Source organism: Lontra canadensis, unplaced genomic scaffold (genome assembly GCF_010015895.1).
Source record: "Lontra canadensis isolate GAN:19392208 unplaced genomic scaffold, GSC_riverotter_1.0 scaffold99, whole genome shotgun sequence".
Taxonomy (NCBI): domain Eukaryota; kingdom Metazoa; phylum Chordata; class Mammalia; order Carnivora; family Mustelidae; genus Lontra; species Lontra canadensis.
This window is the reverse complement of record NW_022631093.1, coordinates 7322880-7340352: the sequence shown is the minus strand read 5'-3', so window position 1 is coordinate 7340352 and position 17473 is coordinate 7322880. Positions and strand designations below refer to the sequence as shown.

The 17473-nt window shown below is 42.1% G+C and overlaps 1 protein-coding gene across 2 annotated transcripts in view; it reads right to left on the bottom strand.

Moving 5' to 3' along the window:
- Positions 1-17473, bottom strand: part of KDM3B (lysine demethylase 3B) — a 68896-nt gene that overhangs the window by 25416 nt on the left and 26007 nt on the right. For both annotated transcript variants that reach the window (XM_032837674.1, XM_032837673.1), the window contains exons 6-11: positions 16407-16481; positions 13445-14044; positions 7795-9031; positions 6708-6909; positions 2668-2882; positions 1835-1987 (exon numbers count right to left, since the gene is read on the bottom strand). In XM_032837674.1, the coding sequence (XP_032693565.1) occupies positions 1835-1987; positions 2668-2882; positions 6708-6909; positions 7795-9031; positions 13445-14044; positions 16407-16481 (2482 nt within the window). The remainder of the gene's footprint in view (positions 1-1834; positions 1988-2667; positions 2883-6707; positions 6910-7794; positions 9032-13444; positions 14045-16406; positions 16482-17473) is intronic.

Genomic DNA, 17473 nt, shown 5'->3' with positions numbered 1-17473 from the left:
TACTGCAGCCTGGAAACTGCCTGCAGGCAGTAAACCGGAGAAATTGTAGGATTTGCCTTGGTTCTTCTCTTCTCTTACAGATCACAGACTCATGCTGCCTGCGGTCCAATGTCTAAAACCGTGGATTCATACATTTAGTCTGGTTTTCTTGTTTATGGCAGGAGGGCAATTCCCGTGAAAGTTAATCTTTCATGGGCAGAAGTGGAAGATCTGATAGCTACACAACACACAGTAAGTAGTGAATGTTAGGCCCTGGGCTAACCACTTAAATATCTCATTTAATCCTCACAACAATGCCGAGAGAGAGAAGTACTCATGTCACCTTTGTTTTATAGATAAGGAAATTGAGACTCTAGTGACGAAGAAACTAGCCCAAGATACCACAGTTGGCGTAATAAGCTGTGAAAGGAGATTTCAAATCCCAGTAGCATAAGCTCTAAACCACTGTATTCCAATGGTTGCAGAATGTCTCTGAAGAAGGAAGAATGAGGAGGTCAAGGGGCAAGAAGGTTTTCAGATACGTAGTAAGATAAAGCAAGGACAAAAGGACGCAGAAGATCTGAATAGTCATTTTTCTAAAGATAAACAGAGAGCCAATAAGCACGTGAAAAGAAGCTCAACACCAACAATCATCAGAGGAATGCAAACCAAAATCACACAATGTGATAGGGACTCTTTCCTATAACCAAAAAGGCAGACAACAGGGGCACCTGAGTGGAGCAGTGGGTAAAGCCTCTGCCTTTGGCTCAGGTCATGATCTCAGCGTCCTGGGATCCAGCCCCGTATCAGGCTCTCTGCTTGGCAGGGAGCCTGCTTCCCCCTCTCTCTGCCTGCCTCTTTGCCTACTTGTGATCTCTCTCCAGAGATCAAATAAATAAATAACATCTTGAAAAAAAAAAAAAAAAAGGCAGACAATATTAAGTGTTCGAAAGAGGGGAAAAACTGGAACCCTTGTGCATTATAAAATGATGTAGCTACTCTGGAATACAATTTGACAGTTCCTGAAAGGGTTAAATGTAGAACTTCCATATAGCCCATCAATTCCACTCTAAGCATATACTCAAAAGAAATGAAAACTTATGTTCACACAAAAAACCTGTGTACAAATGTTCATAGTGGTACTTTTCCATAATAGCTCAGAATGGAAACAACCTACATGTCCATCAGAATGGATAAACAAAATGTAGTATATCCATACAATGTAATATTATTTGGCAATACAAAATAATAAGTTAATGATACGTGCTATAGCATGGATGAAGCTTTAAAACAGTATGCTGAAGTAAAAGGTCAAAGGCGGCCAAATACTGTATGATTCCATTTATAAGATAGGTACACAACAGGTAATTCTACAGAGATAAGACAGTAAGTAGATTAATGGTTACCATTACCATCTGCTCTCTCTGAGCAGAGAGAGAATACAGTTATTGCTAATATTGCTAATATGTACAACATTTCTTTTTGGAGCAACCAGAGTGAAATCTGATAGTGGAAATGGTTGCACAACCTTGAGAATATACTAAAAACTTTTGAATTGTACACCTTAAAAGGGTGAATTTTAGAGCATGTGAGTTATATAGTAACATCAATAAAGATGTTGTTTGAAAAAAAAAAGAGAGAGAGAGAAACAACAGAAGGTAAATAACAACCCTTCTTGGCTTCTTTTAGCCTACCCAGTCAGGTTGGAATATTGGCAACTGTTAAGGCCTCACAATGCAACAAAAATGAGGGAAGCTAAGCAGTTCAAGAGGGGGCACAAACCCATTCTGGCTTCAAGTCCCATACCTCCAATGACAGGTTACCTTTAGAACTGAACAGGACAATATTTGCTCACCACTGCGTGGACGGCTTTTTCTGAGCCTGTAACAGTCAAGGCAGACCCCAAATCCACATTTGCGACAAACCCAGTGGATGTTGAAGAGAGTTGTTTCACATACATCACACATCTCCCGTACACCACGCACTGCTCGTTTCCATGCCACTTTCTCTGGTGGAAAGAGGAAGAGGAATATTGTTGGCGTTGATCATCGTGAATAACAGCAAAAGACGCCAGATCCACTGACGGCTACTCGAACTGTTTTGTCCAGCAATAAAACTCAAAGATGTAAAAAGTTACTGTTTCTATAAATGTTAAGAGAAAGAAAATATGCTACTGCTAATATTTCTGAACAAGTGTCAACGAAAATAAATGCCACATGTTTTTACTTAAGATAATATAAAAATTTCAATTTGGGGGTTTGAAGTAAGAGGATTCTTCACTTGGAATGTAGGGAAAATTTTCATAGGAGAATTTTCCTTAGGTATAATATCTCACAGACATGAAATATCAAAAATATCTGAACAATGGTGGGGTCTAGGTGTGAAACATGGTACCCAGTAGCACTTCATCTATTCACAAACCATGTATCACTTACTATTACAAACTGGTTCAAAGCAAACTGAAAATATTCAGGGTGACCCAAACTCAGACAGGGATCAAGGAAGGAATGAGGTCTGCTGGATACAGTTAGGGCCTCAGCTACTCAGTTTGCTACAAAGAAAAGTCTTACCAGTCTTAGCTCATCCACAGAAAATGCCACCTGCCATTCCTACCACTCCTCCTTTAAGCAACAAAAAGTAAAGTTCTTAAGCAGGAGTGCTGGGAAAACAAGCAAGAGGGTGTCTTACGATGTGGCTCCACCATCATCATTGCCTCCTTCTCGGACATCACAAGCTGGCAGAACTGGTCCCCAACGTTAGCCAGGATGTATTTTGAGGTCTCTAGGTCTATCCCTTCTGCTAGGGAGGAAGAGGGAATCCACAGGTTCATGGCATCAGGGTCACTTTGCTGGGGACTCAGAAATCCCTCCACACGGAGCACCCCCTTCCGAGTGAAGATCAACCTGAGATAGGAAGGTAGATAATCAAATACATGGTAAACAGCAGCAGCTGTGCAAACTGATACACACCTAAAACCCTAGGAGCTAAAAACATTAGGTAGGACTTAAGAGCAATCAGCATGCAGTAAGTATTTTCACCCTGGAGGGCATCTGGCTGGCTCCGCTGGAAGGGCATCCAACTCTTTACCTTGGGGTTGCAAGTTCAATGCCCAAACTGGATGCAGACATACTTAAAGAAAAAAAAAATTTTTCCACTCTATTTGATCAACACAGTATGCATTCTCTTCACTAGCAGAAAGACCTGTGAACACTTAACTATGTCTGTGTTCTTTAAAAAACTGATATTAGGGGCGCCTGGGTGGCTCAGTGGGTTAAAGCCTCTGCCTTTGGCTCGGGTCATGATCCCGGGGTCCTGGGATTGAGCCCCACATCCCGCTCTCTGCTCTGCAGGAAGCCTGCTTCCTCTCTCTCTGCCTGCCTCTCTGCCTACCTGTGATCTCTATCTGTCAAATAAATAAATAAAATCTTCAAAAAAAACAAAAACAAAAACAACTGATCTCAGGGGTGCCTGGGTGGCTCAGTCATTAAGCGTCTGCCTTCGGCTCAGGTCATGATCCCAGGGTTCTGGGATCGAGCCCTGCATCGGGCTCCCTGCTCAGTGGGAAGCCTGCTTCTCCCTCCCCTACTCCCCTTGCTTGTGTTCCTTCTTTCACTGTCAAATAAATAAAATCTTAAAAAGAGAAATAAATAAGTTCATAAAGCAGGGTACTTTAAAAAATAAAACAAAATAAAAATAAAAAGCTGTCCTCAGGGGCACCTGGGTGGCTCAGTGGGTTAAAGCCTCTGCTTTCGGCTCAGGTCATGATCTCAGTGTCCTGGGATTGAGCCTCACATCGGGCTCTCTGCTCAGCGGGGAGCCTGCTTCCCCCTTTCTCTCTGCTTGCCTTTCGGCCTACTCGTGATCTCTGTCTGTCAAATAAATAAATAAATAAAATCTAAAAAAAAAAAAAAAAAAAAAAAAAAAAAAGCTGTCCTCAGGGGAAGCCTGGGTGGCTCAGTCAGTCAAGCGTCTGCCTTCAGCGCAGGTCTTGACTGGGATCCAGTCCTGCATCAGGCTCCTTGCTCAGCTGGGAAACTGCTTCTCCCTCTGCCTACTGCTCTCTCTGCTTGTGCTCACTCCTGCTCTGACTCTCTCTCTCTGACAAATAAGTAAATAAAACATTAAAAAAAAAAAAAAAAAAAGCTGTCCTCCTAAATGCCCTGCAATTTCTCTATCTGCCTGTTTGACATGTGCACCCACACCACTGACCATGACCAGAGGAAAACAGCCACGCTCACTGTCACACTTGAAATTCATGTCTACCTAAGTCAGGTGAGCCCTTCATGTTGCCTCCCAGTCACAACAGTTTCCTGGTGCACGCTCTCCTAGATGCCTGTTTCATATCCTCACCTTTCTTTTCTAACCTCTAGTATAATTTCTCCCATAAGGACCTTGCTATGTATTCCACTGAGAAAATACAAAGAACCAGAAGAGATGTCCCGCAAGTTCCCCCCACCATACTACCAGGCCTTCCTGCAACTGTGCTCATGTTCCTCCATCTGACCTGCTGCTGCTAGGAATGGACCTCCCAGCCAAGACTCATCTCTCCACCTATGCTCTACAACCTATCCTCTTGCATAGGCATCACATCACATACTCTCCTGTCTACATCATCTCGTTTCCTCCCTACTGAATCACTCTGGTATTTAAACTTGCTATCTCAAAAATCCTCTCAATCCCACACCCTCCTCTATTTATCTCTTTGTAAGAGCAACATTTCTTCAGAGTTGTCTAAACTGTCAACAGTTCCTCTTCCCTTTTATTTTCTCTTCATCTGCTCCTATCAGGCTTCCCTCCACCACGACATACCAAAACTGTTTTTGACAAGGTCATTTGCCCCCTTAAATCCAATGGTCATTTTCAGTCCTTATCTGACCTGACTCAATCCCCATTATTTGCCACAGTTCATTATTCCTTCCTGGAAATATTTTCTTCACTTGCCTTCCAGGACATCTTACTGGCTGTTCTTTCTGAACCTCCTTTACCAGCTCCTCCTCATCTTTCTAGTCTCTCAATATTGCAGAACTCCAGGATTGGTCCTAGGAATTTTTCTCTTTTCTAACTACATCTGGACTCCTCAAGCAGATACACAGCCTTTTTTTTTTTTTTTAAAGAGTTATTTATTTATTATTTATTTGTTTATTTGTTTGTTTGTTTGACAGAGCACAAGCAGGAGGACTGGAAGAGAGAGAAGGTGGCTCCCCACACCAAGCAGGGAGCCCGATGCGGGGCTCGATCCCAGGACCTTGGGATCGTGACCTGAGCCGAAGGCAGATGCTTAACCAACTGAGCCACCCAGGTGCCCAGACATACAGCTTTAAATACCCGGTGACATTAAAATTTTTAACCTCCTGCCTGGACTTTCCCCCTCAATTCAGGAGTTAAGTTTCCAGCTGCCCTCTCAACATCTTCATCTAGAAATCTAACAGGCTTCTCAAATTTAAAAAGCCCAAATTAAAGTTCTCATTTTCTTCCCCAAACCTGCTTTTCCCTGAGAAATCTCCTTATCAGTAAATGGCAATCCCACTCTTCCAGTTTTTAGGTCAAAAGCTGTAGAAACATCTTTGACTTCATTCCTTCTTCCATACTCATTTAATCCATCAGAAAATCATATGAGGTCTCCCTTTAAAATATATTCTTTTGGGGTGCCTGCGTGGCTCAGTGGGTTAAGCCTCTGCCTTCCGCTCAGGTCGTGGTCTCAGAGTCCTGGGATCAAGCCCCGCATCGGGCTCTCTGCTCAGCAGGGAGCCTGCTTCCCCCTCTCTCTCTGCCTGTTTCTCTGCCTACTTGTGATCTCTCTCTCTCTCTCTCTGTCAAATAAATAAATACAATCTTAAAATATATATATATAAAGTGTGTGTGTATATATATATATATTATTTTTTTTTTAGGATTTTATTTATTTATTTTACAAACAGAGAGAGCAAAAGCAGGGGGGAGCAGCAGGCAGAGGGAGAGGAAGAACCGACTGAGCCACCCAGGGACCCACTCAAGATATATCCTTAATCCAACCAGACTCATCACTTCCATCAGCAGGCCACCATCACTTCTCACCTAGATAATTCCAACAACCTCCTTATTTCTCCGTGTTTCTGCCTCTGCCTCAATATAATCTATTCTCAAGAAGGCAATTACAGTGATCCTTTAAAACATTCCCCAGTGTCACTCATCAGCTCAAAACCTTCAGTGACTTCTCTTTCAACACAAAAGCCAAGGCCCTTAGAGTATTCTTTTAAAATATGGACAGATGGGGCGCCTGGGTCGCTCAGTTGTTAAGTGTCTGCCTTCAGCTCAGGTCAAGTCCCTGATCAGGCTCCCTGCTCAGCAGGAAGCCTGCTTCTCCCTCCCCCACGCCCCTTCCTTGTGTTCCCTCTCTTGCTGTCACTCTCTCTGTCAAATAAATAAATAAAATCTTAAAAAAAGAAAAAGAAAATATGGACCCATTGTTAACTCTATCTCAAATCTATCTTTTCCCCACCCTAGCTCCACAAGCATATTCCAGCCTTGGGACAGTTGCTGGGGTTTCTCTTAAACTGTTCAGACTGTTCAGCTTCAATTCCCTTGGGACAAAGCCACCCGTCACTTCACAATCCAAGCACCTGAGTGGCTCCTATGGCAGAGCAAAGACCCCAGAGCCAAGGGGTTAAGGAAAACAAAGAAAAGATGTGAGATTCAGAGAAAGAGTGGAAAATGGAAACGGGGAAGGAGACAGAGACCGGTATGGGTACCTGCGGAAGTGAAAGAAGCGGCAGGCCACAGTGGAATCATCTTGCTCCTGTTCTTTAAACTTCCGATACCGTTCCAGGCGGCACTCCCGACACTTGTGCAGGTGAGGGGCTACATTGATGCAGGACCCATCCTGCAGGAAGGGCTCTCCAGACTGTTTCAGCTTCTTCACCTTGCTCACATCTTTCAGCACTGATTGGCCAACTGTGGAAAGGGGGAGAAACAGCTGGTCATGACTGGTATTAATGAGACCCAATAACATGATCCTCCTGGTGCTGCATTCTTGTCCTGACCTGGCTCATTCTTCCTTGCCGTGGCTTGGCTTGTGCCTACCAGACCCATCCTTGACAGAAAGGGAGGGAGCAAAGAGGCTTAACTGGAAGCTAAGGACCATGGAGAGAATTCGTGGGTAGTGTCCCATTGCGAGGAAATAGCTCTGGCATGGGTGAGAAAAACCCAAGAAAGCAGAAAGTAGCCACTTGCCTTTAGCCTCTAGGGATACAACTATTCTACTAACAACAACTCTTGTACCCCCATTAGGATACCAATTCCTAATGATAACAGTTACTTTTCACCATTCGACTTTCTTAGATACTTGCCCGTACGTAATTCTGGACCATAACCTCACAGCATCGGAGTTAATGGCTTTTGGAAGAGGTGTTAAAACCTTGTATGTGTAACAGAGAGAAGCAAATTTGAGGGGTGATTCTTTTTGCTAAAGTAATTCTATGAAAGGCTGTACTCAGTATCTCCTCTAAAATTAAAGAGGATGGGCCAAAGAGAAGAAAGAGATGAGAAAAACACCAGGAAAGAGCTCCTGAGCAAAAGGAGTCTCAAGGGTTCTCTTCTGTGGGATTATCATTACACAGGTAGGTATCCCTCTGTAGTAACGATGCTGGGTTAGATGCAATCCTGCCCTGAACCATAAGGTTGGATGAGGGGCCTCTACTGGGCCCTTCTGGCTATTTTATTCCATGTGATTATAGAACTTCCCATCAAAAGAAGGGCTTCTGCTGCCCAGGAGCACAATAGGCAGGCATTCAAGGCCAGTGCCAGAGCCAAGGCAATGGATAACCCCAGCAAGATCACCTTTCAGGGGGGCAGTCCGTGGTCGGCCCTTTGGGGCCTGCTTCCCTTTGCCTTTGCCCAGCAATAGCTCAGCACTTCGCTCCCCATTGGGGCCCAACTTCCCCATTAGGTGCTCTGGAATCCCCTTCATGCCCGTCTTGGCCTGCAGCTGCTCCTCAGAATCGCTCAAATCTGACAGGTCACTGTTGGTACTGGAGTCCGAGTCCTGTCTGCAAGCCAAGCTTCGCTCATCCAGTGAGAACCTTTTCACAGCTTCAAAAGGAGCTTTGTTCTCCTGTGAAAAATCTGCTGGGGAGGACAGAAAGCTGCCTGAGTGCCTGCCAAAGACGTTACTAAAGGTTTTGAGGAGGGGATTGTCCTGCTGCCCAGGCCCCACAGTTGGCCTCTCCTCTGTGGGGCTGGAGGAGAGAGTAGGCATCTCAATGGGCTGGGTGAGGCTGCTGGTGGGCGAGCTGGAGCGGCCATTCCCCATGGCAGAGAGGCTTGGACCTCCGGTGGTAAGAGCTGAGCCCAGAACACCGGACACCAGTTTAGAGGAGTCAGTTGTGATGAAGAGAGTTTTCTTCTTTGCTAAGGATGCCGAATCTGCAGAGGAGTGAGCCTCGGGCCAGCTGGCTGCGGCTTTAGAGGTGACCGTGGTAGCAGAGGAGGAGCTACCTGACGCCTGAGATGCAAAGCTGCTGAAAGGGCTATGTTCAACTTTCTCCACAAATGCAAGGAAAGGGTTAGAGGGCTCTTCTCGGGATAGTTTAGGGGGCTGTAAAAATAGATTTTCATGACTCTCTGGGGTGCGGGGATTTAGGAGGCTCCGTGGGAAGGCTGGCGTGAGGGTGGGCATGGACTCTGCAGGCATCTTCCGATCCACAGAGCTGCCAGCCTTAGAGCCTGATTTAGTGTCTGCTCCAAGAGTGGATCTGCCTTTACACAGGCTCTCAAGGCTTTGTTTGAATGAGTCTCGACTGGAGGAATCATCAGCCAAACTCTCTGAAACGGTAGTGAAGTAGTTACTGGTGGGTAAGGTTTGGGACATGCACTGAAAAAACAAGTTTTTGGAGAGATCAGAGTCTTTCTGAGACTCTGGTGCAGAGCTACAGCCAAAAGAGAAGCCCAAAGGTTTGTTTTCTGTGGCTAGAACCCCATTGGACTGGCTCCTTCCACTTCCAAAAGTCAAAGGTTGTGATGAACTTGGGAGAGATGCTCCAAATCCAGAAGAGGCCAGAACGGTATTTCTTGAATTCTGAAAAGAAGATAGCCAGAGTTATTGATGCTGCTTTCTCTTGACAACCCTGTTACCTCTTTTCTGGACTTAGGCAAATGTTTCTTGTGGGTCCAATCAACTTTTCTCTCCTACAATTCCATGAAAACTGCTCTTAAAACTCCATCTCACCAGCATTAAGGAAGAAACCTGCCACAGACCACATAGAGGGCATCTTTAACACAAGAGAGCTCTTAGAGATAGCAGGATGTTCATCCTACCACTCCCTTGGTTGTTAGCCAACTGGCTGTCATAGCACCAGAAGGCTGTGTAGGCTTCTTAGTTTCTATCTGGCAATGAAAACTCTACCAGGAGCAGGAGAAAAGGGTTCCTGAACAGACAGAGCTTTTACTATGAAATGAATTTAGGGAACCTGTGATATTAATCCACTTCAATGACCTCAGCTATTGTCGAAGTTTTGATTTATTTAAAAGTTTTGATTCATTTAAACTACCTGCCCATCTTACAAAAGTGACTTCCATCCCATGACAAGCCCACTGCACATTAAGGAAAAAATTCTCTTTATTAGTCTGAAACTCCCCAAGATGGATTGTTTTAGAATCTGGCCATTTATTTATGAGTCCAAATCAACCTAAAATTTGAATATCTGTTTCAATTAAATAAAGTTAGACCTAAAGACATTAAATTATAGAAAGCACACTCATGGGGAGCCTCTGTGGCTTAGTCAGTTAGCCATCCCACTCTTGATCTTGGCTCAGGTCTTGATCTCAGGGTTGTGAGTTCAAGCCCTGCACTGGGCTCCATGCCGGGCATGGAGCCTACATTAAAAACTTAAAAAAAAAAAAAAAGGAAGAAAAAAAGCACACTCATCACTGAACCCTTTTGTTATCATTAGGATCTAACAAGCCTCCAAACAGAAGAATTACAGATACTCATACACCCACCAAACATTAAGTACTCAGCCTAACAAACTGAAGAAAGAAAAAACACCCCTTTTTTTCACCTTGAAAATCTTAACTTCTGCATGTGAATAAAAGGTGTGTGTGTAAAGAAGGGCAGGATCCCTTTCATATACACATCCAGGTCTGAAAACTTAAAATCAACTTTCAGGTAGGAGAAAATGCTATCTCTAGACATTCATTTTAAAAATATTGGTAACAAAAATTATTCCGGGACTGCTTAACGGGTATCAGGCTTGCTTCTGGGATGATGAAAATTTTTGGAACTAGAAAGTACTATCGGTTGCACAACACTGTAGATGTACTAAATACCACGTATTATAACACTTTAAATAGTTAAAATGGTAATTTTTTAAAAAAGATTTTATTTATTTATTTGACAGAGAGAGAGATCACAAGAAGGCAGAGAGGCAGGCAGAGAGAGAGGAGGAAGCAGGCTCCCCACTGAGCAGAGAGCGCGATGCGGGGCTCGATCCCAGGACCGTGAGATCATGACCCGAGCTGAAGGCAGAGATTTAACCCACTGAGCCACCCAGGCACCCCTAAAACTGTAAATTTAATGGTTACTTTTCCACAATTCAAAAAATTATTCCAGATAAAGGAAATGGCTATTGTCCAAAAGGGGGGTGTTGTTTACTTAAGGTATTCTTTAACTATGCAAGAGAGTCTAGGTTAGGACTTTGAGGGTGGCACAGACACATGAGAACCATGCAGGCTACCTGTGGCTTGCCTCCAGTTGACAACTGCTACAGAGGATGCTTCATGGCATTTCTGAGTTAAAAACCTGAAGTTTGTTTGTTTGTTGATTTATTTAAAGGTAAACTTGACACCCAACGTGTGGCTCGGAGATCAAGACTCGCTCTACTGACTGAGCCAGACAGGCGCCCCATTATTCTTTTTCCTTTCCTTCCCACCAATCAACAACTACTGACTTAAATGTCCTCCCCAAAAAAAGAAGAGAATAGAAAGACACACCCCTAATGACCGGCTTTTGTTTCTTTCTCTTAGACTTTATTTATTTACCTCATAGAGAGAAAGTGAGAAAGAGAGAGGGCACAAGTGTGGGGAGGGCAGAGGGGGAGGGAGAAGCAGACTCTTGGGTAAGCAGGGAGCAGGATGCAGGCCCTGATTCCAGGACCCCAGAATCATGACCTGAGCCAAAGGCAGACACTTAACCGACTGAGCCACCCACCCTGGCTGTAATTTCATTAGCAGAATTTGGCCAGGAGCCTTGACACCTGCATGACTCCAACAATCCAGCATGGGTAGCTCAGGTTTCACTACTAAAATTACTCTTTAAAAATAAATATACAGGGAGCGCCTGGGTAGCTCAGTGGGTTGAGGCCTCTGCCTTCGGCTCAGGTCATGATCCCAGGGTCCTGGGATCAAACCTCACACTGGGCTCCGTACTCAGCAAAGAATCTGCTTCCCCTCTGCCCCTCCCCACACTCAGGCACTCTCTCTCTGAAATAAATTAATCTAAAAAATAAAAATTAAAAAGAAGTGCTGCATGACATTTAAAAAAAAAAACTTTTAAAAGCACTAAAGTGTTGGGGCACCTGGGTGGCTCAGATAGTTAGGCATCTGCCTTTGGCTCAGGTCACGATTCCAGGGTCCTGGGATCGAGTCCTGCTTTGGCCTCCTGCTCAGTGGGGAGACCCTGTTTCTCTCTCTCCCTTTGCTAATCCCCCTACTTGTGCTCTCTCGCTCACTCTTCCTCTCTCAAATAAATCAAATCTTAAAAAAAAAAATGCACTGGGGCACCTGGGTGGCTCAGTGGGTTAAAGCCTCTCCCGGGATCGAGTCCCGCATCTGGCTCTCTGCTCAGCAGGGAGCCTGCTTCCCCCGCCCTCTCTGCCTACTTGTGATCTCTGTCAAATAAATAAATAAATAAATAAATAAAAATATACACATGAATGAAAAATAATTTGGATGGCCTTTCACTTTCCCTCAAATGATTGAATTTTAAATCCTTTTCTTGTAAGAAAGTTATGACAAAGTGATTTCAACTTAATTTTTAGGGCAAGAAGTTTCCTGGGGGCTGTGTCCCTATTTTAGATTTGACTTCACAGTGGAAATTTCCATTTCTGTACTTTTAAATCAGATCCCAGGACAATACTTAGGCTGACACATTACCAAAATCACTGATACAGTCACAGAAACTTCTCCAACCTGTTTGGAAAATGCCCTTTGACTCTAAATTTCCTCTATTCAGCTTTGCTACCCCAAGAATAACAGCATTCAGTGTGTCTCCTCCTGCAGTATACAAAATGTGGTCTACTTTGTAATCCCCCTTTACATCTATATTGCCTTTGACATGAACTGGATTTTAATTAATTTGAGCAATATGATGACTTACACACAGTGGAAATCCACATAAGATCCTCACCTAGTTATCTTGGGAATGCTGGTCAATAGAGGACAAACCATGAATAGTGTATTTTATAGGCCTTCTCCTCTTCTGCCTGAACCTTTCACCTCCCTCCCCATCCCTGAACACTAAGGATTCACAAACTGCATCTTTCAGGAGAGGAAGGAGTCAGGTGAAATATATGCCATGTTTTACTGGGCACTGTTATACCTAAAATGATTCCATCTTAAGATGTGAGCTCCTTCAAACAGGGATTTCAATTCTTTGTTTATAATATACAGTACTTAGCACACAGTAGTTTCCTATACGTAATTTAAAAAATCATTTAGTATTTTGTCTTTGTATTTCATATTCCAACTTGAGGAAACAGCCAGTCTCAAAAAAAAAAAAAAATGACTAGCATCATGTAAGAAATGATTTTGATAGTGTTTCAAATTTGGGTAGCCAACTTGATGCTAACTTATATTTAACAGAAGTTCCATTTAAGGAAGGAACACGTATACTGGAAAAAGAACATAGTAAGTTGGATACTACTGTGATTAATTCCATCAAAGTTTCCAGGTAAGGCTTAAAAAGAGTAAGTTAGAAAAAAAAAAAGAAAAAAGAAACTTTTATGGCCATATCAAATCATGGAAAGAAGCCTAGTCTCAAAGGAAAATATCACAGAAAATGATGAACTAAAAACAGGGGATGGTAATAGTCGCTTTCACATAGCCTTAATTATAGTGTTCACTGTTACCAACACTATAATTCATTAACCTTGCCTCTCATAGGCCTGGTAGAGGCTCAACCACTATGTGAACTAAATAGATAATTGAATTAAAAAGATTCCCCACCAGATCTATTTGAGCATCTCATTAAATTGGGTTTTATAATCAGTTTTTGATTAGTGCAATTGTTCAGGTGACTTTTAAGAGCTAATAAAGTTATTAAAATATACACATTTGCCCAACGAGCAGTAAAGGACTATTCAGAGTACAATTTAAGCAAACCTCAGAAATGCTCCTTCCCTGGGGCATTTTAGATGCTATTTAATGTGTTAACATTAAAGTAGGGTAAGAAAATGAACCCAAATCTTGCAAATCTGCCCCTGAAACAACTCACCTCTCCTGGGGCCTGTAACCGGCCGCCTTTCTGTTTGTCCGGCCCAGTCCCTGCTGCAAGGCCAGTGTCTGAGATCCTCACCGTGGTTGGGGTGGAGCTGGCGGTAGTGACCACAGCTGCTGAAGCCACAATGCCCTGGCCAACTTGTTCCAGTGTTTTTCCTGCCTCTTTGTTTTCGGCTCCACCCACCTCTGGGGCCAAAGGTGTTTGACCTGTGGCTGGAGAATATGGAGTGAAAGGTACAGGTGTGTCCCCACCTACAGGCTCATCCTGTACCACCAGAGTCCTGCCGTTTTCTTTGGTGTAAGTGGCAAAGCGAATGTTGCAGTTAATCTGGGGGACAAATGTAGTCGGTGGCTGCTTGGCTCTCTGATCCAGCCCTGGCTCTCCACTGGCATTCCCTCCTTTCCAGGGCCCTCGGCTCGCCTCACCTCCATCGCTCCCATTACTGTCTACTTCACCCCTGTCTCCTTTTAATTTCTTTGATGCAGGGTCACACCCAGAGTCCGAAGCACTTTTTCTCCTCCGGCCATCTTTCCCCTCTATGCTCTCTCTCTTCTTCTTTCCTTTGGAAGATTTTACTGCTTTTAACGTACCCCCCTACAAAACAAAATTCAAAAAAGATTTATTATAAGGAACCTTCCATCCTGTGAAAACCATAAACCATTAGCTCTTTCCCATCTCTAGAAGCAGACAATCAAAGCAGGCAGATTGCCCCGTTCCAACGCCAGCTCTAAGATATCCCCTTAGTCAGAAAGCTCCAATCTTCCTATGACTCAATTTACACATGTGTTCAAGATAATGGTTAGGAGAGATTAACTCACTTGGCGAACTTTCCCTTAAATAAAAGTCTTCCTCAAATGGACTTTTTTTGAGGGTTTGAAAGATTTGTGGAATTTAGTCTACAAAAGAAGACCATTAGTGCTAGGATGGGAGCTCATTTGCCCCTTGATGTAAAAAGAAATCTGCTTTATTTTGTATTTTTATCCTTGTTTGACTGAAACTGGCATTTCAAGTACTGAAATATAAAATCTCCTCTATCCAGAAGTCACTAAAAAACTGGTGACAACTTAAAAATAGGAAGACCAACATTTGTGTCTGTGACCAAAGGAAAAGTGTATCCAACACAGGCAGGTTTGGATTGCTCTTGTGGGCACCATAAATATACAAACAATCTCCAGAACTTATTTCAAAAGTATTAGACAAAGGAAAGCAAAATAGGCGGGCTACCACAGACCAAACAGCCAAACCCCTTAGCTCTTCCAATAATTTCAGCCTATCTTATGAAATCTAACTTGTGCCTTAATTGAGAGGCCAAGCAACCTTGAAAAATAGAAGATCAGAAGACACAATTCCTATCTCTAAATAAACTCCTCCCCTGGCAAGAACAAGGGGAAGGTGGCTTAGAACACTCAAGCAATCTTTGTGCTGCAAGGACTTTCATCTAGAACATTATTAGAATAGTATCCTACTATGAAGGAATGCTTTTTTTTTTTTTTTTTTTTTTAAGCTTCATTCAGGTAACTTTCGGATAGTTTTACTCCGGTAACATGTGTTGGAGTGGCAATAAGCTAGTGAGACACAGTTATTTAGCCATTAATGTTCACCAATTTTATTAAACTAATCCTGGTGTACTTGAATATTTATAGCTTCTTTGTACAGATCTGTATTTTTGTTGTAGCATTATAGCTTTGACAGCTGCAACTTCCTCAAATTTTATATTTCTTGCCAGTTCTAGTTTTTCTATTCTTTTTTTTCCCCTGCTGCCTTCATTTCCATCTTTTCTCCCTTAATTTTCTTCTATAGTTCTTAACCAAGCTCAAGATTTACTTCCGTTTCCCCCATACTTTTGGCAATCTACTCCTGAAAACCACAGATCTCACCTCTTATCCATCCAGCCAAGTTGCTAATCTCGGCTCACTGCAACCTCCCTGAGCACTAACTTGTATGTATATCCTATATCCGGTGAGCTAATCACATGTGAGTAGATAGCATAAGATATGGAGACCAGTACTCTCTAGATATATCGGACCAGTGGAACAGTGCCTGGCATATAAAAGGTACTTAATGAATGGAAGAAATAAGAAAGGGAATAAAAATGGGCCCAACACCCATTAAAGTAAAAGATATTTCTAGTCATGTAAACAGTCAAGAGACATATCCTAGTTGTAGCAATATAATACATACTAAAGAGCTATTAAATTTAACCATGATTCTTCTTTTCCTAACTTGATTCTGTTTTATCAAGTCAAGAATTACTGGATAAATATGAGAACCAGACACTTAGCAGGAGTGGCCAAGACGAGAATATTACAGAACTGCTAAGAGACTATGAGGAACATGTGGCTAGATGGCTATCTTGTCAATGTCTTCATGAAAAGAAATTCACATGGCATTCCTTGATTGGTTTAGGCACAGGTTTATTACGTATCTTTTTTTGGGTTATGATAATTCTGAATGAACCAAGAGTTGGCCTGAATCACAGGAGTAATCCACTGTGTGCTGAGCACTGAACTAGCTAGGCACCTGTTTGATTTATTTCTTCTTGGGATACAAAATTTCAGACTTCTTGGAGCTCACCACCGCTTAATGGAAAGAAAAAGGATGCAACTTCTCCATTTCTTATTAGGCAGGTTATAGATATTACTACTGCTTATTACAGCTTTAACTGTCTACTGTATCTTTCAAATATACCAAATGTATCTGTCCTGAACGAATAGTTAGGCTGTAGAATCCTAAAATGGTTAGGCAACACAGCCATGATTAAAAGGGTTTGCTCCAACTACACTTCTTCTTGAGACTATATTCCCTTAACCAGACAAGACTTGGAGAGAGCAAGAAATGTACAGTGGCCAGAGTGGAAGCCCAAAGCACATCCATGGGTAACACACGCACGAGGAATCTGCCTAACAAGGTAAAGAAAGATCATGAGTCTGATCAGAGACTCAGTCGACTACTATACCTCGCTCTGAGTAGTTGAATTATCCATCAGCATCACATGGATCAGTCTGGGATCTACGGACTTGATCTCACCACTCTAGAGTAGGAGAAGGATAGCAGAACATATGAAAAAGGGGGGAAAAAAGATTTAGGTATTGTCCAAAGACATAATTATGTATTCTTCTAATCCATGTAATTATCTTTGTTTCTACTTCCCTAATAAGATGAAAGCTCCACGAAAGCAGGGTTCTCTACTATGTCATTCACTGCCAGAATAACAACATCCAAAACAAGGTCAGGAATATTATGAGCACTCAAATATTTGTTAAATTAATGAATGAATTGAGTTCAAGGCCCAAATGTCTCTTTCAGGGACATTAATTGCAAATTCTACATCTCTAAAATCTTCCTGTTCTCTACATATCAGAAAGTAAAAAATCTACAAAACCAAAAATCATTAAAAGAACCACTCTATCAATAAACACTAAAAATATTGGGGAGCAGCTGAAAGGATACCCGGTCAGATTTAATATGCACATCCTTTAATCTAGCGATTTTATACCTAGAAATTTATTCCAATAAGTAATGCGAAATAGTATATAATAATATATGTTCAAGGATATTCACATTATTTGTATTATTGAAAATACTGGCAATGATTTAAATGTCCATCAATTTTAGATTAAACTAGTTATAATATACACATTCAATGGAACAGCATGCATCTATCTTAAAAGAATAAGGCAAATTTCTATGTATATTTATATAGAAAGATGTTGATAATCTACAGCTATGTAAAAATGGTAAATTATAGAACTTTATGTATTGTATATTCTCATTTATTAATAAAGTATGGCTCATATGCTTATCACATAAATATGTAACATGCAAATATTACAACACACAAATGCAAGATATTTCAAAGAATATGGAATATATACCAGATTATTAATGGTAGTTACCGATGAGGGGAGTGATATTTGCCTAGGGGAAAGGGTTTTCCAATACCTACTTTATTTATATGTATTTTTGACATTTTATTTATTTATAAAATATTTTATTTATTTATTTAACAGAGAGACATAGCAA